This window comes from Perognathus longimembris, unplaced genomic scaffold (assembly GCF_023159225.1).
Source record: "Perognathus longimembris pacificus isolate PPM17 unplaced genomic scaffold, ASM2315922v1 HiC_scaffold_5290, whole genome shotgun sequence".
Taxonomy (NCBI): domain Eukaryota; kingdom Metazoa; phylum Chordata; class Mammalia; order Rodentia; family Heteromyidae; genus Perognathus; species Perognathus longimembris.
Window position 1 is genome coordinate 79,001 of NW_025960701.1, and position 27,385 is coordinate 106,385.

The 27,385-nt window shown below is 63.0% G+C and overlaps 1 protein-coding gene across 1 annotated transcript; it reads left to right on the plus strand.

The window, feature by feature from the left end:
• Window positions 1-952: 952 nt before the first annotated feature.
• LOC125345084 (telomerase reverse transcriptase-like) lies at window positions 953-27,357 on the plus strand. The gene is given in 25 exon segments (XM_048337325.1): window positions 953-1,054; window positions 1,056-1,085; window positions 1,087-1,122; window positions 1,124-1,174; window positions 3,328-3,477; window positions 3,479-3,635; window positions 3,742-3,812; window positions 3,814-3,955; window positions 3,958-4,028; window positions 4,030-4,117; window positions 4,120-4,311; window positions 7,908-8,103; window positions 8,607-8,787; window positions 9,532-9,711; window positions 10,398-10,556; window positions 11,502-11,597; window positions 13,861-13,946; window positions 16,004-16,117; window positions 16,934-17,005; window positions 20,147-20,335; window positions 22,206-22,332; window positions 24,284-24,345; window positions 26,049-26,173; window positions 26,526-26,663; window positions 27,089-27,357. Coding segments are annotated over 25 exon segments (2,919 nt in total). The 3' UTR covers window positions 27,193-27,357.
• Window positions 27,358-27,385: the final 28 nt, after the last annotated feature.

Sequence of the window (27,385 nt, forward strand, 5' to 3'; positions counted from 1 at the left end):
CCTCTGTGTGTGCCCGCCCCCCGTCCCCCCTCCCCTTCAAACCTATTTCTGATTCCTGGGATGGGGAGCTCCCCCTTCTCCCGGGGCTGGGGGCAGTCTGGGGGCAGTCTTGCTCCCCGGGGAGACCAGGCCTCCCAGGCTCTTCTTAGTCTTTGAAACCATGTTTTCTCTACTGGCTTCTCTGAGAACCGGACTAACAGAACTTCATTGGGGGGACACGGTTCCGAAGCCAGCCAGCCTCGGCCCCCCCGGGCTGCGGAACTGAACCCTCCTCAAACACAGGCCTGAAGAGGTGCAAAACTGCATTCGGGGGCGCAGCCATTTCTCCCACAGGAATCCCGGGGTTCCACTAAGGGCAGGTTGCAGCTGACGGTGTAAAGGTGAAACCCGGGCGGCCGGGGTGGGGGGGTGGGGTGGGGTGGGGTGGGAGGGGGGGTGGGGGGGTGGGAGGGTGGGGTGGGGGGTGGGGGTGGGGGGAAGGGTTGTTCAAATGCCAAGCCCCGCGAATAGAAGCCACTTCTCAAAAGCTTAGCACGGAAGGTTACCTGCGTTGGCCTTCGGGAGCTGGCCAAGCTCCGGAGCTGCAGCCATCGCCGTTTCCTCCCGCCCCAGGGGCGGCTCGGGGGGGTGGGGGTGGGGGGGCGGCCCCGGCCTGGGCCGCTGGCTGGGGGGGCCTCGCCCGGGGGGGGGCCTCGGGCTGACCTCAGGCCGGGGCTCCCCCACCCACCCGCGCGCAACTCAGGGCTGGGGAGCCGGGAGGGAGAAAGGGGGCGCAGCCCAGGGCGCCCCCCCCCCAGCCCCGCGACACACCGCGCGAACCTCCCCGCCCCGCCCCCGCCCCGCCCCTCCTCCGAGGACACGCCCCCCGCCAGAAGACCCCGCCCCTTCCGCCGCGGAGCCCCGCCCCGGCCGCCGGGCGCGCGCGGTTCGAGGCCGGCCCCCCTCTCGCGCCATGCCGCGGGGGCCCCGGTGCCGGGCCGTGCGCGCCCTGCTGCGCCGCCTGTACCGCGAGGTGCTGCCGCTGCGGGCCTTCGCGGGCCGCCTGGGGCCCGAGGGGCCGGCAGCTGGTGCGGCCCGGGGACCCGGCCCGCCTTCCGCGCGCTGGTGGCCCGGTGCTTGGTGTTGCGTGCCCGGGGACGCGCCGCGGCCCCCCGCGAGCCCCTCCTTCCGCCAGGTGGGGCGTCCCGGGGGTCCGGGCGGGGCGGGGCGGGGGGGGGGTGCAGGCCGCGAGCCCCTCCTTCCGCCAGGTGGGCGTCCCGGGGGTCCGGGCGGGCGGGGCGGGGGGGGGGGTGCAGGCCGCGAGCCCCTCCTTCCGCCAGGTGGGCGTCCCCCGGGGTCCGGGCGGGCGGGGCGGGGGTGGGGGTGCAGGCCGCGAGCCCCTCCTTCCGCCAGGTGGGCGTCCCCGGGGGTCCGGGGCGGGCGGGGCGGGGGGGGGGGTGCAGGGGTGCACCCGCGGCGTGCAGGACTCAGCCAGCCTGTGAGTCCTGACCTGCCCCCGGGTCCTGACTTGCCCCAGCCCCCCGTCCTGACCTGTGGGGGCCCTCCCCGTCCCTGACCTGCCCCCCTCCTGGCCTGCTCCCTCCCCCCCGTTCTGACCTCCCCCCCCTCCTGAACCTGCCCCCCCCAGCCCTGACCTGCCCCCCCATCCTGGCCTGCTCCCTCCCCCCGTTCTGACCCTCCCCCCCCCCCCGTCCTGACCTGCCCCCTCCCCGTCCTGACCTGCCCCCCCCAGCCCTGACCTGCCCCCCCTCCTGGCCTGCTCCCTCCCCCCCGTTCGGACCTGCTCCCCCCCCCCTGTTCTGACCTGCTCCCCCCCCCTTGACCTGCTCACCCCCCCCATCCTGACCTGCCCCCCCAGCCCTGACCTGCCCCTCCTGACCTGTGCCCCCCCCCCCGTCCTGACCTGCTCCCCCCAGGAGTCCTGACCTGCCCCCCCACCTGCTCACCCCCCCCCCATCCTGACCTGCTCCCCCCAGGAGTCCTGACCTGCCCCTCCTGACCTGTGCCCCCCCCCGTCCTGACCTGCTCCCCCCAGGAGTCCTGACCTGCCCCCCCACCTGCTCACCCACCCCCCGTCCTGACCTGCCCCCCCTCCTGGCCTGCTCCCTCCCCCCGTTCTGACCTCCCCCCCCCCGTCCTGACCTGCCCCCTCCCCCGTCCTGACCTGCCCCCCCAGCCCTGACCTGCCCCCCCTCCTGGCCTGCTCCCTCCCCCCGTTCGGACCTGCTCCCCCCCCCGTTCTGACCTGCTCCCCCCCCCTTGACCTGCTCACCCCCCCCCATCCTGACCTGCCCCCCAGCCCTGACCTGCCCCTCTGACCTGTGCCCCCCCCGTCCTGACCTGCTCCCCCCAGGAGTCCTGACCTGCCCCCCCACCTGTCCTGACCTGCCCCCCTCCTGGCCTGCTCACTCCCCCCGTTCTGACCTGCTCCCCCCCCTCTTGACCTGCTCACCCCCCCATCCTGACCTGCTCCCCCCAGGAGTCCTGACCTGCCCCTCCTGACCTGTGCCCCCCCCATCCTGACCTGCTCCCCCCAGGAGTCCTGACCTGCCCCTCCCACCTGCTCACCCCCCCCCCCCCCGTCCTGACCTGGCCCCCTCAGGAGTCCTGACCTGCCCCCCCTCCTGGCCTGCTCCCTCCCCCCGTTCTGACCTCCCCCCCCCCCCCCCCCGTCCTGACCTGTCCCCCTCCTCGTCCTGACCTGACCCCCTCCTGGCCTGCTCACTCCCCCCGTTCTGACCTGCTCCCCCCCCTCTTGACCTGCTCACCCCCCCCATCCTGACCTGCTCCCCCCAGGAGTCCTGACCTGCCCCTCCTGACCTGTGCCCCCCCATCCTGACCTGCTCCCCCCAGGAGTCCTGACCTGCCCCTCCCACCCCTGCTCACCCCCCCCCCCCCGTCCTGACCCTGGCCCCCTCAGGAGTCCTGACCTGCCCCCCCCTCCTGGCCTGCTCCCTCCCCCCGTTCTGACCTCCCCCCCCCCGTCCTGACCTGTCCCCCTCCCCGTCCTGACCTGCCCCCCCAGCCCTGACCTGCCCCCCCCTCCTGGCCTGCTCCCCCCCCCGTTCTGACCTGCTCCCCCCCTTGACCTGCTCACACCCCCCCCATCCTGACCTGCTCCCCCCCAGGAGTCCTGACCTGCCCCTCCTGACCTGTGCCCCCCCTCCTGACCTGCTCCCCCCAGGAGTCCTGACCTGCCCCCCCACCTGCTCACCCACCCCCCGTCCTGACCTGCCCCCCCCAGGAGTCCTGACCTGCCCCTCCTGACCTGTGGGCCCCCCCCCCCGTCCTGACCTGCCCCCACGCAAGCCCTGGTCTGCCCCCCAGGAGTCCCGCCTGAAGGAGCTGGTGGCCCGGGTGCTGGAGCGGCTCTGCCGGCGCGGGGCGCCCAACGTGCTGGCCTTCGGCTTCGCGCCGCCCCGCGGGGCCGCCCTGGGGCCGCGCCTGGCCTTCGGGCCCCGCGTGCACAGCCACCGGCCCCAACTCGGCGACCGCGGAGCTGCGGGGCAGCCGCGCCTGGGAGCTGCTGCTGAGCCGCCTGGGCGACGCCGTGCTGGGCCACCTGCTGGCGCACTGCGCGCTCTTCCTGCTGGTGCCCCCGGGCTGCGCCTACCAGGTGTGCGGGCCGCCGCTCTAACCGCCTGCGGGCCGGCGGAGCCCGGGGCCGGGCCGGGGCCCCCGAGCGCCCGCGCCGCCCGCGTCCCCGGCCGGGCGGCCCCGCCCCTCCCGCCCGGGCACCAGGCCCGGGTCCCCCCGGCGCGGCCGCCGCCGAGCCCTCCCCGGCCTACACGGAGGCCCGGCGCTTCCTCTACCCGCCGCCCGGACGCCCCGGAGCGGCTGCGCCCCTCCTTCCTGCTCAGCGCCCTGCGGCCCAGCCTGACGGGCGCCCGCCGGCTGGTGGAGGCCATCTTCCTGGACCCGGGGCCCCGGGTCGCCGCCGCCCGGTCGCCGCCGCCTGCCCCCCTCGCCTCTGGCGGGCGCGGCCCCTCTTCCGGGAGCTGCTGGAGAACCACGCGCGGTGCCCCTACCGGGGCGCTGCTCCGCGCGCACTGCCCGCGCCGGGCCCGGGCCGCGCACGGCCTGGCGCGGCTGCTGCGCGGGCACAGCAGCCCCTGGCAGTGTACGCCTTCCTGCGGGCCTGCCTCTGCCGCCTGGTGCCCGCCGGCCTGTGGGGCTCGGGCCACAACCGCCGCCGCTTCCTGAGGAACACCAAGAGGCTGGTCGCCCTGGGGAAGCGCGACCGGCTGTCGCTGCGGGAGCTGACCTGGAAGATGAGAGTGCGGCACTGCGCCTGGCTGCGCGGCGGGGCCGGTGAGCCGCGGGGGGGGGGGGGGCACGCGGGGCCCCCCCGGTGCCCCGGGGTGGGGGCAGGAGCCGGGATTCTTGGGATGGTGCCCACGGGCGCTCGTCCGACCGCCGCCTCCGGGCTCCCTCCTGGTGGCTTGGCGCAGACATGCCGGGGGTGGTGCGTGTGCCTTCCCACAGGCGGGCACCGCGTGACCGGGCCAGCGCCGGGGCAGAGGAACCGCTGGGGTGCGCCGGCCACGGGCAGCAGGCCTCCCCAAGCTCTGTGGAGAGGTCGGCACCCACATGCATCATCAGTCACCTGTGAGGGTCGGACCCCCGAAGCAGTGTTGATAGGAGTGCTCGGTGGGTACCCCAAACCCACTCCTCTTGTCCTCAGGGTGCGTCTGATTGCCCATGGTGCTGTTGGGTGTTAAGGGTTTGTTTTTGTGTCCATCCTGGGGCTTGAACTCAGGGCATGGGTGCAGTTGCTCCTGAGCTTCCTTGGTTCAAGCAAGGCTAGCGCTCTACCACTGGAGCCACAGCTCCACTTCTGGCTGTATTTTGGTAGCTCAGTGGAGATATGAACTTCACAGAAGTCTTTGTAGCTCAGCCTCCTGAGTAGCTAAGGTGGTAGTTCCAGGTGTGAGCCAGTGGGGCCTGGCTTTCTTTGTCTACTCTGACTCTCTCCCTCCCTCCTTCCTTAGGCAGAGCCCTTCCTTTTCCCCAGTCCTTGACCTTGGAGGGCTGGCCCCTAGCTGCCATCTTTCCCTATGTGCATGCGCTTGTAAATCTCCCTGGACCGAGCTGCGTGTCCCTGCTCGGCTGTGCCCTCCTCCCTCCGCCCTCCCCAGCTTTTTTGGATTTGATTTTGAGGTTGGTCTGCTGCTTCAGCCTCTCCCTGCTCTGTGCCGGGTGTGGAAGAGATGGCCTCCGCTTCCTGCTCTCATTAAGATGGAATGGCGGCCAAAGCTCACCTCACATCTCAGCCTCCCGAGTAGCTAGGGTTACAGAGGTGAGCCACCGGCGCCTGGCTTGTGCGTCATGCCTTTTATTTCCCATGTGCATGTCTTGAGTAATCTTTTTCTTTGGATTGAGTTTAACTCCATCGTGCAACGTTCTGTATAATTTTGTTTTCACATTGATGAAGACTTTTGTTTTTATGCCAGTGCTGGGATTGAATTTAGGGGTGGGCACTGTCCCTAAGGGTTTTCACTCAAGGCTACCACTTTCACTTTTGGCTTTTTGCTGGTTAAGGGAAGGTAAGTGTCTCATGGACTTTTCTGCCCGGGCTGACTTCAGACTTTGATTTACAGATCTCATCCTCCGGCTTACCATGGATTGTAGAGCTGTCAGAGCCTGGCTGGTGAAGTCTTTTTTTTTTTTTTTTTTTTTTTTTTGCCAGTCCTGGGCCTTGGACTCAGGGCCTGAGCACTGTCCCTGACTTCTTTTTGCTCAAGGCTAGCACTCTGCCACTTGAGCCACAGCACCGTTTCTGGCCTTTTCTGTGTATGTGGTACTGGGGAATCGAACCCAGGGCTTCGTGTATGCTAGGCAAGCACTCTACCACTAGGCCACGTTTCCAGTCCCATGAAGGCTTGTTTTGTAATATAGTGTATGGGCAGTTTTCGTCGGTGTTGATGGCATATCTGTAATCCTGTAGTTGGTTGCTGTAGTCACTCTTTGGAGAATGCGGTGTGAAAGTTCTGCTTCCTTCTGGGTGTATGAACACACACCATCACAGTGTGACTTGTGGGGATGGGTATGTGTTTCTCTTCTGATATTTATTTACGTGAACCATTAATATGTATGTGTGTGCACCTTAGACTTTTTATCATCCCAGCTATAAAATTCATAGTCCATCTGCTTCAGAACCCAGACTTCAACATAGTGAGATTTCAGCCATGAACCACTTGTTTTTCTTTTCATGTTTATTACCCTTAAGATTTTTTTTCATCTGGTCTAAATGTTGGTAGGCTAGGCTTGCTTTTGATGAGCAGTTTCCTGTTGTATCTTTTTTCTTCTAATGATTGCTTTCAAGCTTGAATTGTTTTAGTTTACTTAGGTGTGTCTTTTCAACAGCGTACAGATGAAATTGATTTCAAGCCCAGTTTGACAGCTGTTGCCATTGAACTGGACAGCTTCATTTATGTGTGATTAGAGACAGGTCTGAGTGTGTGAACTATGACCGTGTTCCTCTGTCCCAGGACCCAGTGCATGCTGGATATGGGCTCTTTTGCTGCGCTATACCCCTAGTCTGCTTTTGAGACTGGCTCTTACTCTGTAGTTCAGGCTGTCCTTGAACTCATGGTCCCTTATGCCTCAGCCTCCAGAGTTCTGAGATGGTGGGCATATGCTACCGTTTTCAGTCTGCTTTCGGTCTGTTTTATATCCTTGTTTTCTCTTACCTTTTGGATAACGATAAGCATTCCTTTGTTCTGTGTTTTTGTTCTATTCTTGCCAGTGGGTAGTTAGAAGTTATGTGCGCCATTGCTTTTCTTAATTGTTTCCTAAGATTTTAAACCAAGTCTCTGATGTTATCACCTTTCCCCTGAGCGGTAAGGGCTACAACATAAGCAAACTCTGGTCACCACCTTAGTTAACACACTTATTTTCCCTTAGACTTATCTTGGGCTCCTCTCATCTCCAAGTTAGACCTTATTCTTATTTGCTAAGGTTGCTCTTTCTTTAGCATAATTTTTGTTTTTGCCAGTACTGGAGCTTGAACTTGGGGGCCTTGTACTCATTTGGCTTGCTTGCCACACAGCTGTTTCTCTACCACTTCAGCTATGCCTCCAGGCCAGCTTTTTGCTGGTTAACTGCTGATGAAATCTCAAGGACATTTCTATTCCAGGCTGGCTGTGAACTATGATCCTCTCAAGTCTCAGCGCCTGCCGCCCCCCCCCCCCCCCCCCCCCCCCGTGTAGGTTGCTAGGATGATGGGATTGAGCCACCAGTGTCCTGCTTTGCTTACTTGTGGCACTAGCACCTGCTGTCGTTGGTCTGGGGAGTGCATTTCTACCTTCTGCAGTCGGCTGCCAAACCATTGCATTCTGTGGGAATAGGCCTGAGAAACGTGTGTGTGTGTGTGTGTGTGTGTGTGTGTGTGTGTGTGTTCCTGTACTGCTAGTTGAACACAGGGCCTGGGCTCTGTCCTGTAGCATTTTTGCTCAAGGCTTACCACCGGGTGCTCTGCCACTTTCGCAACAGTCCCATTTCCAGTTTGTGTAGGTAGTTATTTGGAGATAAGAGTCTCAGAGGCTTTCCTTCTTCGGCTAGCTGCAAACAAGTTCTCAGATGTCAGCCTCCTGAGTAGCTAGGATGACAGGTGTGAACTGTTGATGCCCAGTAGATGATTGTAATTTTTAAAAATGTCTTCCAGCAGTAATGCTACACACACATAAACACACACACGCGCACACACACGGAAAGGCGTAACTGGCTTAATACTGTGTTTTGCCAGTGCCTGGCAAGCCACTGTAGGATGGATGTAAGATACCCTCAGCACCTCCGGACTCTGTGCCCAGGTTGTGTGCGGGGCGACCTGGCCGCCATGTTGGATGCCGTGATCTGGGGTGAGACCGCAGGGCGAGGACTGAGTCGCTCGGCGTCTCTTCTTCCAGGGGATGGCTGCGTCCCAGCTGCAGAGCACCGTCGGAGGGAGGGGATTTTGGCCAAGTTCCTGTTCTGGCTGATGGACACCTATGTGGTTGAGCTCCTCAAGTCCTTCTTTTACGTCACTGAGACGACATTCCAGAAGAACAGGCTCTTCTTCTACCGCAAGAGTGTGTGGTGCCACCTGCAAAGTATCGGCGTCAGGTACGAGTACCACGGCTTCGTCAGTTCTTGGTGTCTGCATGCAGCGGCGTCAACCCCGGCCGAGCGGGGCACAGGCCCGCTGCCAGCCCTGACCTGGCTGTCGGCTGCCCAGAGACCCCACCTTCTAGCCTGTAGAGTAGGAGGTTTGGGGTACTCCAAGTCTAGGCTCCCTAGAGTGGAAGGAATGAAAGGCTGAATGAAAGTAGCAGTGGAAAAACACTACATATGCTGGGGTTGAGTCAGGCGACTGGCTCCTGCCGCCATCCTTCCTGCAGGGAGCTTCTGGGGAGAGCCCTCTCTGGGGCGGTGTGAGTGACCAGGGCCCAGGTGACAGTCGCCTTGAGCTCGCTGCTGTTCCCATGGGAGCCTCTCCCGTGTCTGGCTTGCCTCCCTCTCCTCTCCCGTGACTCTGGCTTGCCACCCTCTCCTCTCCCGTGTCTCTGGCTTGCCACCCTCCCCTCTCCCGTGTCTCTGGAATGGTGCCTGAAGCCCCTCTGTCGCAGGCAACAGTTGGAGAGAATGGGGCTGCGGGAGCTGTCAGAATCCGAGGTCAGAGAGCATCAGGCAGCCGGGCGCGTCCTGCCGATATCGGAACTCCGTTTTATCCCCAAGCCCCGTGGGCTTCGACCCATTGTGAACATGGACTACATCGTGGGCCCCAGAGCTGTCTACAGAGAGCAGGAGGTGACCACGCTCTTGTACCGTTGTCTGGGAGCCTGTTGTGCTGGCAGTGTCCCGGGAGAGGCCCCATGCAGACCAGCAGGCCAGGGCGAGCGGGGGAGACGGTCGATGGCACTGCCGCGCCTGGCTTGTTATGTGAGGACATCCCGAAGGATGGGAGGCGGGTTCAGGGACAGCCGCCCCGGGCAGGGGACGCTCAGGCCCCTGCAGTGCCCACGGCAGAGCATGTTCTTCATGCCAGCGACAGAAAGCGATGCAGCAGCTGCCGCTTAGCTGTTGCGAGCCTCCAGGCTGGTGGCCTCGCCGGTGACCGCCGGCCCCAGGCTGCTTGCTGCTGGCGGTGCTGGCCTCTGCGGCCCGTGTGACATTTGAGGTGACGTTGGTGTTAGTGAGACCCCAAGGGGCAAAGCTGCTGCTGCTGCTGCCTCGATGAGACAGGGATCCAGTTCGGCTTTTGTGATGAGTGAAAAGGACACCGAGCGGGGACTATGTCCTGGGGTCAGGGTTCTTCATGGGTGGGGGGGGTCTCCCGGGAGGCAGGACCCCCCCATGGTGGTGCCAGGTGGGGGCCGGTGGTCAGGCGAGGGTGTGTGCCCAGTCAGTGAGCTGCTGGGATGCCGTAAGCCTTCTAGAACTGGAGTGGCCGGTGGGGCTCCGTTCCGGGAAGTTCAGCGGCCCCGGGGGTGGCAGCCAGGTCCGCTTGTGCTGACCACGGCCCCCTTTGTGTCAACCGTGTCCCCTGGCCAGGCCCAGCATTTCACCAAGCACATCAAGACCCTGTTCAGCGTGCTCAACTACGAGCGGCTGCGGCGTCCCGATCTCCTGGGGGCCTCCATGCTGGGCATGGACGACATCTTCACTGCCTGGCAGGCCTGGGTGCTGCGCGTGCGCGCCCAGAGCCCGGCGCCCACGCTGTACTTTGTGAAGGTGGGCACTGGGCCGCCCCCGCCACGTCCACCCTCCTCCGTGGTCTGCGTTCCGGGCTCTGGAGCCGCCGCGGTCAGGCGAGGCTGGGCTGGTCCTGGCTGGCCCTCGGGGTGGCTGCCTGCTCTGCGCCCCCCTCCCCCCCCAACCACACAGACAAGGATGCCGTGTCTTGTGGCCTCCCTGGGGCAGGCGGCACAGGTGACCCCATTCCTCCTGGGCGACGCCCCTCTCCTCAGGCAGAAGCTCTGAGCCTTGCCCGGGCTTCCGTGGACTCAGTGCGCCGGCTCCTCCGGCCCCTCCCAGGGCCAAGCCCACTGGGTCCCGTTTCCGTTCTGAGGCGGAGCCGGTGACTAGGGCGCCGGAGCCCTGTTGTGTGGTCAGCCGGGCCCGCCCGCCTCCTGGGTCAGCAGGAGGGCAGCCCAGGCCTTCTGGCCCTCTGTGTCCTCATCCTGGGGTGGTCCCCCGTGGGGGGGGGGACGTGGGCCCGCCCTTGCTCCTGGGGTCTTTCGTGGGAAGGCTCTGTCGCACTCCCACGGTGGGCTGAGGGGTCTGAGGGCTCTGGGCAAGGGCGTGGGTCTGGGATCAGGGTCTAGCATCGGACGGGGGTCCAGTCTCGGGCAGAGCCGGCGGAACCCCCGGCTCCCGCGGCCGAGGGCCTGCGCTCAGCAGTTCTGTGAATCCTATAGGCAGATGTGACCGGGGCCTACGAGTCCATTCCCCGGGACAGACTTGTGGAGGTGGTAGCCAGGGCCATCCGGCCCGGAGAGAACACCTACTGCATCCGTTGCTACGCCATTGTCCAGAGGGCCTTCGGGGGCCACATCCACAGGTCCTTCAGGAGACAGGTGAGGCCACACGGAAAGCGTGTGTGACACGGATGTACGCGGCACAGACGCGTAGCACGTCGGTGGCACGTGCGTGGTTGTGTGGGGCCCGGCCCTTCCCCTCGGGGTGGTGGTGCTTTGCGTGGACACGTCCCCCACCGTCCTCGCTGTGGGGAGGGCTTGGCAGTGTGTGTCCCGGGTCTCCCAGCAGGCCGGGGGACCTGTGGGGCAGAGGGGGAGGGATTTCCCGGAGGCTCAGCTCAGGCTTAGGAGAGGGGAGTGCACACTTAGGGATGGTTTTAGTTTCCTGTGGAAGCGAGGCAAGCTGTGTCTCCGTGTACGTGTGGACAGAGTGGCCGTGGTCTCTGTCTCGGGTTGTATCCCTGTGTCCCCTGGTCCGGCCTGGAGCGCCCGTGAGTCCTGGGCTTGAGTTCTTGATTTCTGCTGGGCCCCTGTGTCTCCCAGTATGGCCGAGAGACTGCGCATGAACCTGCTTCTCGGAGGACTGGCTTTCCATACATCTTCTGCCATCCGGTTCCGCTTAGCTGGGTTTTTCTGTGTCTCCGTCCCTCTTGTTCGGCTTAGGGTTGCTTTCCTTTTCCTCATGAGGTGTACGCTTTGATTGTGGATGTTTGTACTTTCTTTTCCACATGAGCCCCTGAAGTCACACGTTTCACGCTAAGAACCTCTTCAGAGTGGGTCGTCAGAACTGTGATGCAAAGGTGGTCACCACACGTGTCAGGGCTGTTTCCCTCCCGGTCCTTCTAGATGATTCCTCCTGTCCACACGCTGTCACCCCCGTCCTGCATAAATGGGATTGCTGGTTGCTCTGTAGCCACTGGCCGTGGTCGGGTTGCTTTTGCGGCTCCTGCTTGGTGCCCGGTTCTGCCTCAGGAGCTCTGTGCCCTGGCTCCGGGTCAGGACCCCGGCCCAGCCCCTCACGCCCACTCCTCCTCTTCTGTACAGGCCTCCACCTTCACGGACCTGCATCCCTCCATGCGCCAGCTCCTGGAGCATCTGCAGGACACATGTGCCCTGAAGGAAGCCATCACCGTCGAGCAGGTCCTGGGGGACCCTGGGCGCGGCTTCCCAGTGACAGTCCACGTGGGGGAGAGGTGTGCTCCCTGGGGGTCACGTGGGGGAGAGGTGTGCTCCCTGGGGGTCACGTGGGGGAGAGGTGTCCTCACTGGAAGTCACATGGGGGAGAGGTGTGCTCCCTGGGGGTCACGTGGGGGAGAGGTGTGCTCCCTGGGGGTCACGTGGGGGAGAGGTGTGCTCCCTGGGGGTCACGTGGGGGAGAGGTGTGCTCCCTGGGGGTCACGTGGGGGAGAGGTGTCCTCACTGGAAGTCACATGGGGGAGAGGTGTGCTCCCTGGGGGTCACGTGGGGGAGAGGTGTGCTCCCTGGGGGTCACGTGGGGGAGAGGTGTGCTCCCTGGAGGTCACGTGGGGGAGAGGTGTGCTTCCTGGAAGTCACGTGGGGAGAGGTGTCCTCACTGTAGGTCACGTGGGGGAGAGGTGTGCTCCCTGGGGGTCACGTGGGGGAGAGGTGTGCTCCCTGGGGGTCACGTGGGGGAGAGGTGTCCTCACTGGAAGTCACATGGGGGAGAGGTGTGCTCCCTGGGGGTCACGTGGGGAGAGGTGTGCTCCCTGGGGGTCACGTGAGGGAGAGGTGTGCTCCCTGGGGGTCACGTGAGGGAGAGGTGTGCTCCCTGGGGGTCACGTGGGGGAGAGGTGTGCTCCCTGGGGGTCACGTGGGGGAGAGGTGTGCTCCCTGGGGGTCACGTGGGGGAGAGGTGTGCTCCCTGGGGGTCACGTGGGGGAGAGGTGTGCTCCCTGGGGGTCACGTGGGGGAGAGGTGTCCTCACTGGAAGTCACATGGGGGAGAGGTGTGCTCCCTGGGGGTCACGTGGGGGAGAGGTGTGCTCCCTGGGGGTCACGTGGGGGAGAGGTGTGCTCCCTGGGGGTCACGTGGGGGAGAGGTGTGCTCCCTGGGGGTCACGTGGGGGAGAGGTGTGCTCCCTGGGGGTCACGTGGGGGAGAGGTGTCCTCACTGGGGGTCACGTGGGGGAGAGGTGTGCTCTCTGGGGGTCACGTGGGGGAGAGGTGTGCTCCCTGGGGGACACGTGGGGGAGAGGTGTCCTCCCTGGGGTTCACGTGGGGGAGAGGTGTGCTCCCTGGGGGACACGTGGGGGAGAGGTGTGCTCCCTGGGGGTCACGTGGGGGAGAGGTGTGCTCCCTGGGGGTCACGTGGGGGAGAGGTGTGCTCCCTGGGGGTCACGTGGGGGAGAGGTGTCCTCCCTGGGGTTCACGTGGGGGAGAGGTGTGCTCCCTGGGGGACACGTGGGGGAGAGGTGTGCTCCCTGGGGGTCACGTGGGGGAGAGGTGTCCTCCCTGGGGTTCATGTGGGGGAGAGGTGTGCTCCCTGGAGGTCACGTGGGGGGGAGGTGTGCTCCCTGGGGGTCACGTGGGGGAGAGGTGCTCCCTGGAGGTCACGTGGGGGAGAGGTGTCCGCACTGGAGGTCACGTGGGGGAGAGGTGTGCTCCCTGGGGGTCACGTGGGGGGGAGGTGTGCTCCCTGGGGGTCACGTGGGGGAGAGGTGGCCGCACTGGGGGTCACGTGGGGGAGAGGTGTGCTCCCTGGGGGTCACGTGGGGAGAGGTGTGCTCCCTGGGGGTCACGTGTGGGAGAGGTGTGCTCCCTGGGGGTCACGTGGGGGAGAGGTGTGCTCCCTGGGGGTCACGTGGGGAGAGGTGTGCTCCCTGGGGGTCACGTGTGGGAGAGGTGTGCTCCCTGGGGGTCACGTGGGGGAGAGGTGCCCACTGGTCTCAGTGTTCCGCCGCCACCCCCTTCTTGGCAGGAGGGTGTGCTGGACTGCAGTGTTCCTGCTTTGTTCTGCTTCTGTTCTCACCAGGCCAGTTTGCTCCCTCCCCCGTGGCTCCGATATGGTGTGGTAGAGGTTTTGTGTCCCTTTGGGAAATCAGGTGCGCTCACCTGTCCCCTGCCTCGCCCACCTGTCCTGGACGATTCCCCCCCCCCCCCCCACGTCACGTGTGAGATGCCCTCCTGCCCTGTGGCTCTCTACTGCAGACCTCCATGTTGAGGGCGGCGGTGCCTACGTTGCCTGTTTTCTCGGTGTGAGGTGGCTGTAGGGACCCAGACCCAGTTATCGCAGGGGCCAACCCAGGGCAGCCTTCAGATGCCGTAGCCTGTGGAGCTCTGGCCCTGGTGGGCACAGGGGCCTCGCCCTGACTTTACCACGGCGTCTGGTGGCCGCTCCTGCCCTGTGTCCTCACGTCTGCCTCCCCGTCTGATCACTCTTCCAGAACTGCTTACTGAACGTGGACAGCAGAGGCCTGTTCGACTTTTTCCTGCACTTTGTGTACCACAGTATCATGCGGATTGGCAAGAGGTAGGTAGGAGGAGGCTCTACCGCCTTGCCTCTCTCCATGTGTCCCAGGGCTGTGCTGGGCGGGGATTCGGCCTGCTTCTCCCTCCCTCCCTCCCTCCCTCCTTCCCTCCCTCCCTCCCTCCCTCCCTCCCTCCCCGGCTCCTCCGGGACCCTGGGGAGTGCCACCACTGCCGCGGGCTAGATTTACCTCCCCTGGTGTGGGGATGCTGAGCTTACTCCCTTATCAGTGCTCCCCTTTCCACCCTCTCCCCTGGGCGCCCGACCCACGGGTGGCCAAGGTGGAGCGAAGGGACACAGGCCAGCCTAAGGTGACGTGGCCGAACGAGATCCCCTTTTCCTCCCTCCTTACCCACCAAGGAAGCCAGGCGCACACGGATCTCAGAGACACTTCGGAGAGCAATCCGGTTTAATCGGGAGGGGCTCACAGTAATATAGTAGTGATGACGAGGATTGAGCAAGAGCTGCGATAGGCTGGCGAGCTTGTCCGTCCAAGAGCAGCTCCCAAGGACCTCCCTCATGGGCTAACGTCCCTTCCCATAGTACTGCCCTCTGGGCAAAGCCCGAGAAAAGGGAGCACACGTGCTTGCTGGCGCAAGGTGGGGGATGGTCTCAAAGCTACCCCTTCTGGTTCTGGACCCAGAAGGAGATAGGTGTGGCTCACTTCCACACTGCCCCGGGGCTGGGGGAAGGGCGGCATCTCGGGAGTGCTCTCCTCGCCCTTGCCCCCCTTAAGGCCAAGGTGAATCCCCAACAACCACCATCTCATGTAGGCTGTGAGCACTACGCTCTGGATCCTCTTCCATTCAGAAGTTTAACCTTACCGTGACGAGATTACAGGACCACTAACGCTCACGATTTTGTGGTGTAAATACCTGTAGTATTGATTAACACGTGACCGGAAACGTGAACTGTGCATCCTGGGAAAGATGGGGTTCCAGGTGTGTAGCAGAGAGAATTCTGACCAAGGAAGGCGTGTCAAGGAGTGGGTGTGGACCGCTCCTGCGTCTGTGTTCTGGGTCAGGAAACGGTCTGACCACCGCTGAGCCAGCCTTACTGCAAGGTGGCCTGCCACGAGCTTCCCGGCAGGACTTCCGACCACGGGGCAGCAAGAGAGTAGGGGACCTGACTGCTGGGCTTGGGGTGCGGAGCTCTCGTGCTGGGTGCCCACCCCGTCCCCCCTCCCCCTCTCCCCCACCCTGTATGGGTCACAGGTACTAGCCTGTTCCCTAAGCAAACGTTCTGATGATTTTTACTTTTTGGTATATGACCCCACCTGGAGGTGATCTGTCTTCATGTGTGGATGAATTGCTAAAAGTAACGGGTCCTGCCAGGCTCTGGTGACTCACGCCTGTCATCATCCTAGCTACTCTGGAGACTGAGATCTGAGGAGTGTTGTTTGAAGCCAGCCCAGGCAGGAAAGTCCATGAGACTCCTATCTCCGATTAACCACCTGAAAACTGCAAGTGGAGCTGTGACTCAGAGCGGTAGAGCGCTAGCTCTGAGAAAAAGAGCTCAGGGACAGCGCCCAGGCCTCTATGATTGGCAGAAAAGAATTGAGTCTCAAGCCAGGTGCCAGTGGCACCTCTGCCATTGGCTACTTGAGAGCCTGAGAACAGGAAGAAAGTAGTTTGAGGCCAGCCCAGGAAGCAGCGTTTGCAAGGTCCCTTCTCAACCCGCCACGGTGCACACCTGCCTTCCCGGGTAACGGGAGGGTGGTGTGTGCCACCCTGGACGGAGGAGCCCCTGGGACTCTGTCATCACACAGGGAGGCCTCATGCTCAGATGAGGCCCTGTGCTCAAATCCTCCAAACAAAGCAAGATCCGGGTACGCATTTAGTTTGAGTGTCTGATCCCCGCTGACACTTAATGAAAGACCCTAGGAGTCAGAGTGCGGCCTCTTCATAGCAGCTCCGCCTGCAGGGAGCACCGTGGACGGGGTTGTGTGTGCGTGTGCAGAGTGCTCCGCATGCGGTCCCGTGGGAAGGGAGAGTGGCGTGTGTGCGCTTTGCCGACGCCCGCGTGGCCCGCCGGCTCCGGCCCTGGTCTCTTCTCCCCAGGTTCTACATCCAGAGCCAGGGGCTCCCCCAGGGCTCCATCCTGTCCCCGCTGCTCTGCAGCCTGTGCTATGGAGACATGGAGAACACGCTACTGTCTGAGATTCAGCAGGATGGGTAAGTATCTTCACACTCGCTTGTGCCCTATGGGATGTCCAGACAAGGCCACCACCCCGGCTCCCCGTGACGCGGCCGGGGCGCCCCCCCCGTGGAGCCGTGGGCCTCTCTGTGTCTGTGAGAAGCACGCAGAACTTGGGCCAGCTATTCAGTTGGCGCTTGCGACCCTGAGCAAATGGAACCTTGGCTGGCTGTGGGTGCTAGCGCTGTGGTTCTAGCTACGTGGGAGGCTGACAGGAGAATCACGGTTCCAGGCCAGCCTGGGGAAACAAGTTCTTCAGGTCAAGACAGTACAGTGTGCATGTCCCACCCCAGAGAAGACAGGGTCCTGGCCCGGGCACAAGCCCTGATTCCAAAATAACCAGCAGAAAAATAGGAGAGAGCTTCACTGGCAGAGCCCCTGGCCAGCAAACGCAAGTCTCAGAGTTCAAACTCCACTACTACAAGAAAATAGGAGGAGCGGCTGGGAATAGGGCCCAGTAGTAAAGTGCTCGCCTCGTATACATGAAGCCCTGGATTCAGTTCCTCTGCACTACATATATAGAAAAAGTCGGAAGGGGCGCTGTGGCTCAAGTGGCAGAGTGCTAGCCTTGAGCAAAAAGAAGCCAGGGACAGTGCTCAGGCCCTGAGTTCAAACCCCAGGACTGGCAAAAAAACAAAACAAAATAGGAGGAGACTTAACATTTTCATTTAACTTCTTCAGAGAGCATTCCTCTATTCAGTTTGAATCTAGCTGTCTAAAGTATTGGGCAGAAAACCTCACAAGATAGAGGGTTTACAGAGTGTAACCACGAGTCCTTACTCGTGTTCTTTTAGGGTGCTCTTGCGATTGATTGATGACTTTCTGTTTGTGACACCTCACAAGGCCAAGGCGAAAGCTTTCCTCAGGTAAGGACCCGTGTTTCTGTGTGTGAGGTGAGTGTGTGTGTGAGTGTGTGATTCTGTGTTTGAGGTTAGGGTATGTGTGTGAATATGTGTGAGGTAAGGGTGTGTGTGTGAATATGTGTGAGGTAAGGGTGTGTGTGTGAATATGTGTGAGGTAAGGGTGTGTGTGTGAATATGTGTGAGGTTAGGGTGTGTGTGTGAATATGTGTGAGGTAAGGGTGTGTGTGTGATTATGTGTGAGGTAAGGGTGTGTGTGTGATTCTGTGGGTGAGGTAACGGTGTGTGTGAATATGTGTGAGGTTAGGGTGTGTGTGATTATGTGTGAGGTTAGGGTATATGTGTGTGTGATTATGTGTGAGGTGAGTGTGTGTGTGACTATGTGTGAGGTTAGGGTGTGTGTGAATATGTGTGAGGTTAGGGTGTGTGTGTGATTCTGTGTGTGAGGTTAGGGTGTGTGTGTGATTCTGTGTGTGAGGTTAGGGTATATGTGTGTGTGATTATGTGTGAGGTTAGGGTATGTGTGTGTGATTATGTGTGAGGTAGGGGTGTGTGTGTGATTCTGTGTGTGAGGTAACGGTGTGTGTGTGATTCTGTGTGTGAGGTTAGGGTGTGTGTGTGATTATGTGTGAGGTTAGGATGTGTGTGTGTGTGACTATGTGTGAGGTTAGGGTATGTGTGTGTGTGATTCTGTGTGTGATTCTGTGTGTGAGGTTAGGGTGTGTGTGATTATGTGTGAGGTTAGGGTATATGTGTGTGTGATTATGTGTGAGGTAGGGGTGTGTGTGTGATTCTGTGTGTGAGGTAACGGTGTGTGTGTGATTTTGTGTGTGAGGTTAGGGTGTGTGTGTGATTATGTGTGAGGTTAGGGTGTGTGTGTGTGATTATGTGTGAGGTGAGTGTGTGTGTGTGAATATGTGTGAGGTTAGGGTGTGTGTGAATATGTGTGAGGTAAGGGTGTGTGTGTGATTCTGTGTGTGAGGTAACGGTGTGTGTGTGATTCTGTGTGTGAGGTTAGGGTGTGTGTGTGATTATGTGTGAGGTTAGGGTATATGTGTGTGTGATTATGTGTGAGGTGAGTGTGTGTGTGTGACTATGTGTGAGGTTAGGGTGTGTGTGATTATGTGTGAGGTTAGGGTGTGTGTGTGATTATGTGTGAGATTAGGGTATATGTGTGTGTGATTATGTGTGAGGTTAGGGTGTGTGTGTGATTCTGTGTGTGAGGTAACGGTGTGTGTGTGATTCTGTGTGTGAGGTTAGGGTGTGTGTGATTATGTGTGAGGTTAGGGTATGTGTGTGATTATGTGTGAGGTTAGGGTGTGTGTGTGATTATGTGTGAGGTTAGGGTATATGTGTGTGTGATTATGTGTGAGGTGAGTGTGTGTGTGTGTGAATATGTGTGAGGTTAGGGTGTGTGTGATTATGTGTGAGGTTAGGGTGTGTGTGCTTATGTGTGTGAGGTTAGGGTATGTGTGTGTTTGTGATCCGTAGGAGGTAAGGGTGTGTATGATCTGTGTGAGGTGAGGGGGTGTGTGTAGGAGTCTTTGTGAGGTAAGGGTGTATGTGTGGCAATCTGTGTTGACACGTGATTACACACGTGACTGGGGCACACTGTGTTAGGGGCAGGTCTTCACTGGGTGTGCGTGTGGTGATCTGTGTCGACACGTGATTACACACGTGACTGGGGCACACTGTGTTAGGGGCAGGTCTTCACTGGGTGTGCGTGTGGTGATCTGTGTTGACACGTGATTACAGACGTGACTGGGGCACACTGCATTAGGGGCAGGTCTTCACTGGGTGTGCGTGTGGTGATCTGTGTTGACACGTGATTACACACGTGACTGGGGCACACTGTGTTGGGGGAGGTCTTCACTGGGTGTGTGTGGTGATCTGTGTTGACACGTGATTACACACGTGACTGGGGCACACCGTGTTAGGGGCAGGTCTTCACTGGGTGTGGGTCGGGTCAGGATCACTGCCTAGTCAAGTGTTGGCCTCAAGGTTGGTTTTGTGGTCCTGCTTGCGCTGCTCTGTCTGATGGAACCAAGCAGATAGCACCCTGACTGGGTCTGCTCACCACAGCTTCAGACACAGTGCGGGGCAGTGCATCTGCCATGCTGGGAAACACACCTTCTGGGAGAAGGGGACTCCGCTCTGTGGAAAGTTCTGGAGGACAGCTGGACTCCGTGTGGACGTCAGTTTCCATGACGATAGACTTCTGTGGGGTCTCTACATGGGCACACGTGGGGACAGCTCTAATCTGGGGTCCTGGGTGACAGTGGCTGAGCCCTGCTGTGCTCTTATCCGGGGTCCTGGGTGACAGTGGCTGAGGCCTGCTGTGCTCTAATCCAGGGTCCTGGGTGACAGTGGCTGAGCCCTGCTGTGCTCTAATCTGGGGTCCTGGGTGACAGTGGCTGAGGCCTGCTGTGCTCTTATCCAGGGTCCTGGGTGACAGTGGCTGAGGCCTGCTGTGCTCTTATCCGGGGTCCTGGGTGACAGTGGCTGAGGCCTGCTGTGCTCTAATCTGGGGTCCCAGGTGACAGTGGCTGAGGCCTGCTGTGCTCTAATCCGGGGTCCTGGGTGACAGTGGCTGAGGCCTGCTGTGCTCTAATCTGGGGTCCTGGGTGACAGTGGCTGAGGCCTGCTGTGCTCTAATCTGGGGTCCTGGGTGACAGTGGCTGAGGCCTGCTGTGCTCTAATCTGGGGTCCCAGGTGACAGTGGCTGAGGCCTGCTGTGCTCTAATCCGGGGTCCCGGGTGACAGTGGCTGAGCCCTGCTGTGCTCTAATCCGGGGTCCTGGGTGACAGTGGCTGAGGCCTGCTGTGCTCTAATCCAGGGTCCCAGGTGACAGTGGCTGAGGCCTGCTGTGCTCTAATCCAGGGTCCCAGGTGACAGTGGCTGAGGCCTGCTGTGCTCTTATCCAGGTCCCTGGGTGACAGTGGCTAAGCCCTGCTGTGCTCTTATCCGGGGTCCTGGGTGACAGTGGCTGAGCCCTGCTGTTCTCTTCTTATCCGGGGTCCTGGGTGACAGTGGCTGGGCCCTGCTGTGCTCTAATCTGGGGTCCTGGGTGACAGTGGCTGAGCCCTGCTGTGCTCTAATCTGGGGTCCTGGGTGACAGTGAATGAGACCTGCTGTTCTCTTATCCAGGGTCCTGGCCCAAGGCGTCCCTCAGTACGGCTGTGAGATAAATGTGCAGAAGACGGTGGTGAACTTCCCTCTGGAGGATGTGGCCCTGGGCGGGGCCGTGCCGGTCCAGCTGCCCGCTCACTGCCTCTTCCCCTGGTGTGGGCTGCTGCTGGACACCCAGACGCTGGAGGTGTTCTGCGACTACTCCAGGTGAGGCACACCGGGCCAGTGGAGACCTGCCAGCTGTATTGCAGGTGACATCACCATGGCCCGGTGTGTGCCTGTTTCTGGTTCTGCACACAGGCACCTGTGAGGACACGGGGTGTCCCTTATCATCCTGATATTTCACACCAGTTTCCTGTGCTGGTTTGAAGGAAGGAAGGAGCACACGTGGGAGCAACAGGTGTCTGCTGTGTCTGCACGGGGACTCACAAGCCCCTGGCTTCTGGAACACCAGGTCCTCGAGGCCACTGCTGGTCTGAGAGGATCCAGAGCCCTGAGCGGAGTGTGTGGAGATGGGGTGTCACCTCTCAGGAGATCATAACCCCACCTGAGGCACTCAGAATGAGGGTGAAGTTCAAGGCGACCCGTGTTGTGGTGGGAGACTGGCGTCTTTGTGTTGTTGGGATGGTAATCCCCGCGCCTCTGTCTCAGGGCCCGGATCTGGGCTCTCCTGTCTCCCAGATGCACGCGTGAATTCCCGCCCCGGAGCCCCTGCCTCCCACTCTGCCCACCGTCGCTTCTGTGCCCGGGGCCCCTGGCCACTGGCCGCCAGCCTCCCTGGCCTGGTGGTTGCTGTGCTCGGAACTCAGCTCAGATTTCTGGGTCTCGACATCTGCCCGATTCTGTCCTCCTGTGAGCCCCCTCCTGCTGAGCACACCTATCCCTCCCACGCTCCGGGGGCCACCTGACAGCCTTTTTCGTTCTGGGCCCCTCCTCCAGCTGGAAGGGAAGGCCTGGGCTCTGTCCCTGAGCTTTCTTACTCAAGGCTAGTGCTGTATCACTTGAGACACAGCTTCACTCTGGGCTTTCTGGTGCTTAATTGGAGGTAAGAATCTCCCAGGCTTTCTTTTTGTTTTGTTTTGGGTTTTTTTTGCCAGTCCTGGGCCTTGGACTCAGGCCTGAGCACTGTCCCTGAGCTTCTTTTTGCCCAAGGCTAGCACCCTGCCACTTGGGCCACGGCGCCACTTCCGGCTTTTTCTATTTATGTGGTGCTGAGGAATCAAAGCCAGGGCTTCATGTATACGAGGCGAGCGCTCTACCACTAGGCCATCTGCCCAGCCCCTCTCCCGGGCTTTCTTATCCAGTGAGACTCTCATCTCAGCCTCTTGAGTAGCCAGGATTCTAGATGTCGTGCCCTGCTCTGAGTCTGAATGGTGGAGGAAGCAACCGAGTCCCTTCTGAGCACCTGGGTGCCCCGCGGCCAAGGCCGGGCAGGCCCCGAATCAGTGAGCAGAGTCAGCGGTGCCACCTGATCCAGGAGTAGCCAGGCTTCTGGATGCCGTGGCCACACATGCAGCTTCCGGGCACGTTCCGTGCTGACTCGGCGCTTCTCCGGGAAGGGGCCCCAGGGCCGGGCAGGGCCGCTGGCCTTGCCGTTCGGCTGGAGTTAATGTTTCTGGCTGAACCGTGTGGATTTTGTGAAGGCTTTCGTCTGTCAATGATAAGCAAACATGCGTGGCGTCCCAAGCTCAGATGAAATGAGCACTGTCAACCAAGTCCCGGTGGGGTTTGTGTGTGCAAGGGTCCCGGGGCGTGCTGTGTGTCAGAGCGTGGAGTGTGTCATAGCCACAGTTTGAAGGCCTGGTCCTGCCTATACCCCCACTGTGCCTTCGCTGTGCAGCCGGGAGGCGCCTGGACCCAGAACGCTCCAGAGGGGCCGGCGTGGGCCCACCGTGCACAGTGGGAGGGGACACAGCGGACCTGGGGGGGGGTGCACGGTGATTCTCAGGACTGGTGTGTGTGCACAGTGGGGCCTCTGTGTGTGCGCGCGCGTGCGCACGTGCTCACGGTGACTCTGAGGACTGGCGTGTGGGTGCACACAGTGGGGTGCGACGTGGTGACTCGCTCTGCCCCACAGCTACGCCCAGACCTCCATGAGGAGCAGCCTCACCTTCCATCGCGGCCTCAGGGCGGGGCGGAGCATGCGTCACAAGCTCCTGGGAGTCTTGCGGCTGAAATGTCACAGCATCTTCCTGGACCTGAAGGTGAGCAGGGGCAGCTGGGCTCCGGGGCAGCCGCTGTCCGCACTGTCTGTGCCTCCCAGGGCTCTGCCACCTCTGGGGGGTCTGGGTTCAGTGCAGGGCGGGCGAGCAGAGGGGAGGGGCAGCCGGAGCACGCGTGTGCAGTGCAGTGTGGGCTAGCAGAGGGGAGGAGCAGCGGGAGCACGCCTGTGCAGTGCAGGGAGGGCGAGCAGAGGGGAGGAGCAGCGGGAGCACGCGTGTGCAGTGCAGTGTGGGCGAGCAGAGGGGAGGAGCAGCGGGAGCACGCGTGTGCAGTGCAGGGCGGGCGAGCAGAGGGGAGGAGCAGCGGGAGCACGCGTGTGCAGTGCAGTGTGGGCGAGCAGAGGGGAGGAGCAGCGGGAGCACGCGTGTGCAGTGCAGGGCGGGCGAGCAGAGGGGAGGGGCAGCCGGAGCACGCGTGTGCAGTGCAGTGTGGGCGAGCAGAGGGGAGGAGCAGCGGGAGCACGCCTGTGCAGTGCAGGGAGGGCGAGCAGAGGGGAGGAACAGCCGGAGCACGCGTGTGCAGTGCAGGGAGGGCGAGCAGAGGGGAGGGGCAGCCGGAGCACGCGTGTGCAGTGCAGTGTGGGCGAGCAGAGGGGAGGAGCAGCGGGAGCACGCCTGTGCAGTGCAGGGAGGGCGAGCAGAGGGGAGGAGCAGCGGGAGCACGCGTGTGCAGTGCAGGGCGGGCGAGCAGAGGGGAGGAGCAGCGGGAGCACGCGTGTGCAGTGCAGTGTGGGCGAGCAGAGGGGAGGAGCAGCGGGAGCACGCGTGTGCAGTGCAGTGTGGGCGAGCAGAGGGGAGGAGCAGCGGGAGCACGCGTGTGCAGTGCAGGGTGGGCGAGCAGAGGGGAGGAGCAGCGGGAGCACGTGTGTGCAGTGCAGTGTACGCGAGCAGAGGGGAGGAGCAGCGGGAGCACGCGTGTGCAGTGCAGGGCGGGTTAGCAGAGGGGAGGAGCAGCGGGAGCACGCGTGTGCAGTGCAGTGTGGGCGAGCAGAGGGGAGGAGCAGCGGGAGCACGCGTGTGCAGTGTACACGAGCAGAGGGGAGGAGCAGCGGGAGCACGCGTGTGCAGTGCAGGGCGGGCGAGCAGAGGGGAGGGGCAGCCGGAGCACGCGTGTGCAGTGCAGTGTATGTGAGCAGAGGGGAGGAGCAGCCGGAGCACGCGTGTGCAGTGCAGTGTGGGCGAGCAGAGGGGAGGAGCAGCCGGAGCACGTGTGTGCAGTGCAGTGTATGCGAGCAGAGGGGAGGAGCAGCGGGAGCACGCGTGTGCAGTGCAGTGTGGGCGAGCAGAGGGGAGGAGCAGCCGGAGCACGCGTGTGCAGTGCAGTGTATGCGAGCAGGGGGGAGGAGCAGCCGGAGCACGCGTGTGCAGTGCAGGGCGGGCGAGCAGAGGGGAGGAGCAGCGGGAGCACACGTGTGCAGTGCAGGGTGGGCTAGCAGAGGGGAGGAGCAGCGGGAGCACACGTGTGCAGTGCAGTGTGGGCGAGCAGAGGGGAGGAGCAGCGGGAGCACGCGTGTGCAGTGCAGGGTGGGCTAGCAGAGGGGAGGAGCAGCCGGAGCACGCGTGTGCAGTGCAGTGTATGCGAGCAGGGGGGAGGAGCAGCGGGAGCACGCGTGTGCAGTGCAGTGTATGCGAGCAGGGGGGAGGAGCAGCCGGAGCACGTGTGTGTTTGGGCGTGTGCGTACATGAGCGGCACGTGTGCGCACGTGTGTACCGAGGGCCCCGGGTGCCGGCCTGGCTTGGATCCCATGGTGGGCTTAGCCTCTGTGCTGTCCTGTTCCCTTTGCTTGGTGGCAGCCGAAGGCCGGCCGGATCTCCCCCCGGCCCGGGAGGATTCCGGTGCAGCCGCCCTCCCTCCTCCACCCCTGCGGTCCGTGATGACCGCAGGTGCGCGCGGGCCCTCCTGGAACGCTCCTGACGGTTCTTCCGCATGCAGGTGAACAGCCTCCGGACCGTGTGCATAAATGTGTACAAGATCTTCCTGCTGCAGGCCTACAGGTGGGTGGCGGGGAGGCTGCCGCGCGGGAGGCGCGGGGCGGGGAGCGTGGGCGGTGCCGGCTCCGTGGCGTGGCCGTGCTGCGGCTCGGTCCTGAGCGTGGCCGAGGCTCCATGTCAGGAGACGGGGCGCCCACGGGGCCTCCGTGTCAGAAGTGGCTCCCGCTGTGTCCCCGCGGCAGGAGAGGCGGCGTTCGCTGTGCCCGCAGCGTCCGGTCTCCCGCTGGCACGCCGGCAGTGTCAGGTGGGACAGCGGCCACGGTGCAGTCTCGGGGTGAAGGTGAAGGAGGTGGATTTGGGACCCCAGAGAGCTGAGGCTCGGGGCTGTTGCTGGCCCCGTCACTGCCTCGAGCCACGGGAAGGCGTGGCTGGGATGTGCGTGAGGCCACCCGGCCACCGCGGGGCTCCGTGTGCCGTCCCGCGCCCGCTCCTTGCCTGGCCCTGAGCACTGGGGATGCACGGCCAACGGGAGGGGTCTCGGGCCAGGCTCGGGGGGGGGGGGCGTCCCCTGGGTCAGCTGTTACCTGGTGTCGCTCCCCAGCGGGGCCCCGGGACGCAGGAGAGCTCTGCCGGCTGCGGTTCCCCGCGAGCCTGGCGTGGAAGGGGGCCGTCTCGTGGAGGCTGTGGTGGGGGTGCTCGGCGGGGGCCCCGCCGAGGCCGTGGGGGCCGCCGGTGTTGGTGTGGGCTCAGCTTCCTCGTCCGGCACCTCACTGGGTCACCGGGAGCCAGAGCCCGGGCTGAGGAGGGTTGGCCGTGAGTTCCGCGTCACGCCTTGCCTGTGCTGGGCGCGACACGGGAATCCACGTTAGGGATGGCGGAGGAAGGTTTTGTCCCAGGGTCTGCCACGCCACAGGCACAGTCGTAGCCGGTGTACCCGTGCCTGGGGACTCGTGGCGGGGTACCGTGGCCTGAGTATTGGGGGGGGTGGATTGCACAGTGCTCTCCCTGTCTGGGTGCTGGAGGTACAGCCTGGCCTGCAGGGGCCGTGGTTGGCTGGCTCCCCATGCTTTGCGTGTGGCTGGGATCTCTTTGTTTCCCTCCCTGGCTGTGTGTACCGCTCGCTTCCTTCCTGGAAGTGTAGGGAGGGTGGGGGGAGGGGGCTGTGTGCCCCTGACCCACACCCTCACGACGGGGGCTGACGACTGGATTTAGTCCTAGGTCAGTGGCTTCTCTAAGGTGCGTCCCAGCCCCTGATTTCTAAGCCCTAGGATGACTTCCCCCCACCCCCCCCGCCCCCGGAGAAACTCTGAGGCTGGCTTCAAACCACGTCCTCCAGTCTCTGCCCGCCGAGTGGCTGGGTTACAGGCGTGCACTGCTGCCCGGCCGACGGGCTTGTTTCGGACACTTCTGGGCCCAGCTGCCCTGTGTGGCTACGTCCCGCACACTTGGTGGGGGGGGGCCGCGGGGGGGCGTCGGTGGCTCGTCTGATGCGTGTCCTGTCCCGGGGGGCCTGGTGGTCCGTGAGACCAGGAGCGTGGACGATAGCAGGGGCTCGCAGGCCGGCAGCCCTGGGACGGGACACCTGCTGCGCCGGCACTGGACTTGCTCGTCTGTGTTACGCACCGCGGTGCACGGACGTGTGTGCACACGCGTGTTCACGGGTCACCCAGCACAGTGCAGACGTGTGCGTGTGCGCGTTTACACAGCACAGCGTGTGGACGCGGGTGCACACGTCTGATGCGTGCCCCTGCCCCTTCCCGCTGCAGGTTCCACGCCTGTGTGCTGCAGCTGCCCTTTGACCAGGGCGTGCGGAAGAACCCTTCCTTCTTCCTGAGCGTCATCTCGGACACGGCAGCCTACTGCTTCTCCATCCTGACGGCCAAGAACACAGGTGCGCGCGGCATCGGGGAGCGGGCTGGGCTGTACCCTGGCCGTCCGCCTCGGCCCCCGCCCCGGCCCTCCCCCGCCCAGCTGCCCTCGGCACTGGTCCTCTCCCCCCCACCCCCCCGGCCCTGGGTCCTGGTCCTCCCTCGCCCTCAGCCCCAGCCCTCGGCCCTGCTCCTCCATCTACCTTCCATCAACCCTGCTCCTCCCCCGCCCCATCTGCCGTGCTCCTCCCCCACCCTCAGTCCTCAGCCCTGGCCCTCCCAGGCCCTCAGCCCTGCTCCTCTCCCCACCCCCCACCCCCGCCCTCAGCCCTCCCCGGGCCCTCACTCCTGGCCCACCCCCATCTTGTTCCTCAGAGCTGTCACTAGGATCCAAGGGGGCCCTAGGCCCTTTTCCGTCTGAGGCTGCACAGTGGCTCTGCTTCCGGGCCTTCCTGTGCAAGCTGGCCTGCCACCGTGCCACCTACAAGTGTCTCCTGGCACCACTCAGGACAGGTAGGCTCGAGTGGGAGTGAGCACTGTCTGTGCGGCCCCGGCCTCCCCCGCACGCGTGTCTGGGCTTTGACTCCCACCTGGGGGCGGCCGCACTGGCAGCCCCGGTGCTGGAGCTAGATGTCTAGGCTGCTCCTGCCCTGCCCTTGTCCCGTCGAGAGCCTCCCCTCACAGAAGAGGCCGTGGGGGCGATGCCTCCCCCCCGGAGCCGTCTGACCCCTGAAGCCCGCAAGGGGGTCTTTAGTTCAGGCCTTCCTTTCGGTCCCCTGCCCCACCCTGCTGGTCCACCGCTGCTCCTCAGGGTCCTTGCCTGCCCTTGGCCAGCACAAAGCAGGCACTGGGCCGCGGGCCCCCCTGCCTCCTGGGTGCTGGGCTGAAGGGCTCTGGCCTCTTCTGGAAGAAAATCTGAGTTCTGCCCTCTGCCGCAGCCCAGACACAGCTGTGCCGGAAGCTCCCCAAGGCCACACTGGCCATGCTTGAGGCTGCCGCCGACCCGGCCCTGACCACCGACTTTAAGACCATCTTGGACTGACTCGGGCCTCACCGTCAGGACCAGCTCAGCACCAGCTCTGGCCGCACCGAGGCTGGCCTATCCCAGGAGCCTCGTGGTCTCCCCGAGACCTGCACTGTGGTGGCAGTGTGTGGTCTGTCCCGGTGCCTCACCTCCCAGGGTGGGCTCCGTGTCCTCCCTCGTGCCCTCCCGGGGTGGGCTCCGTGTCCTCCCG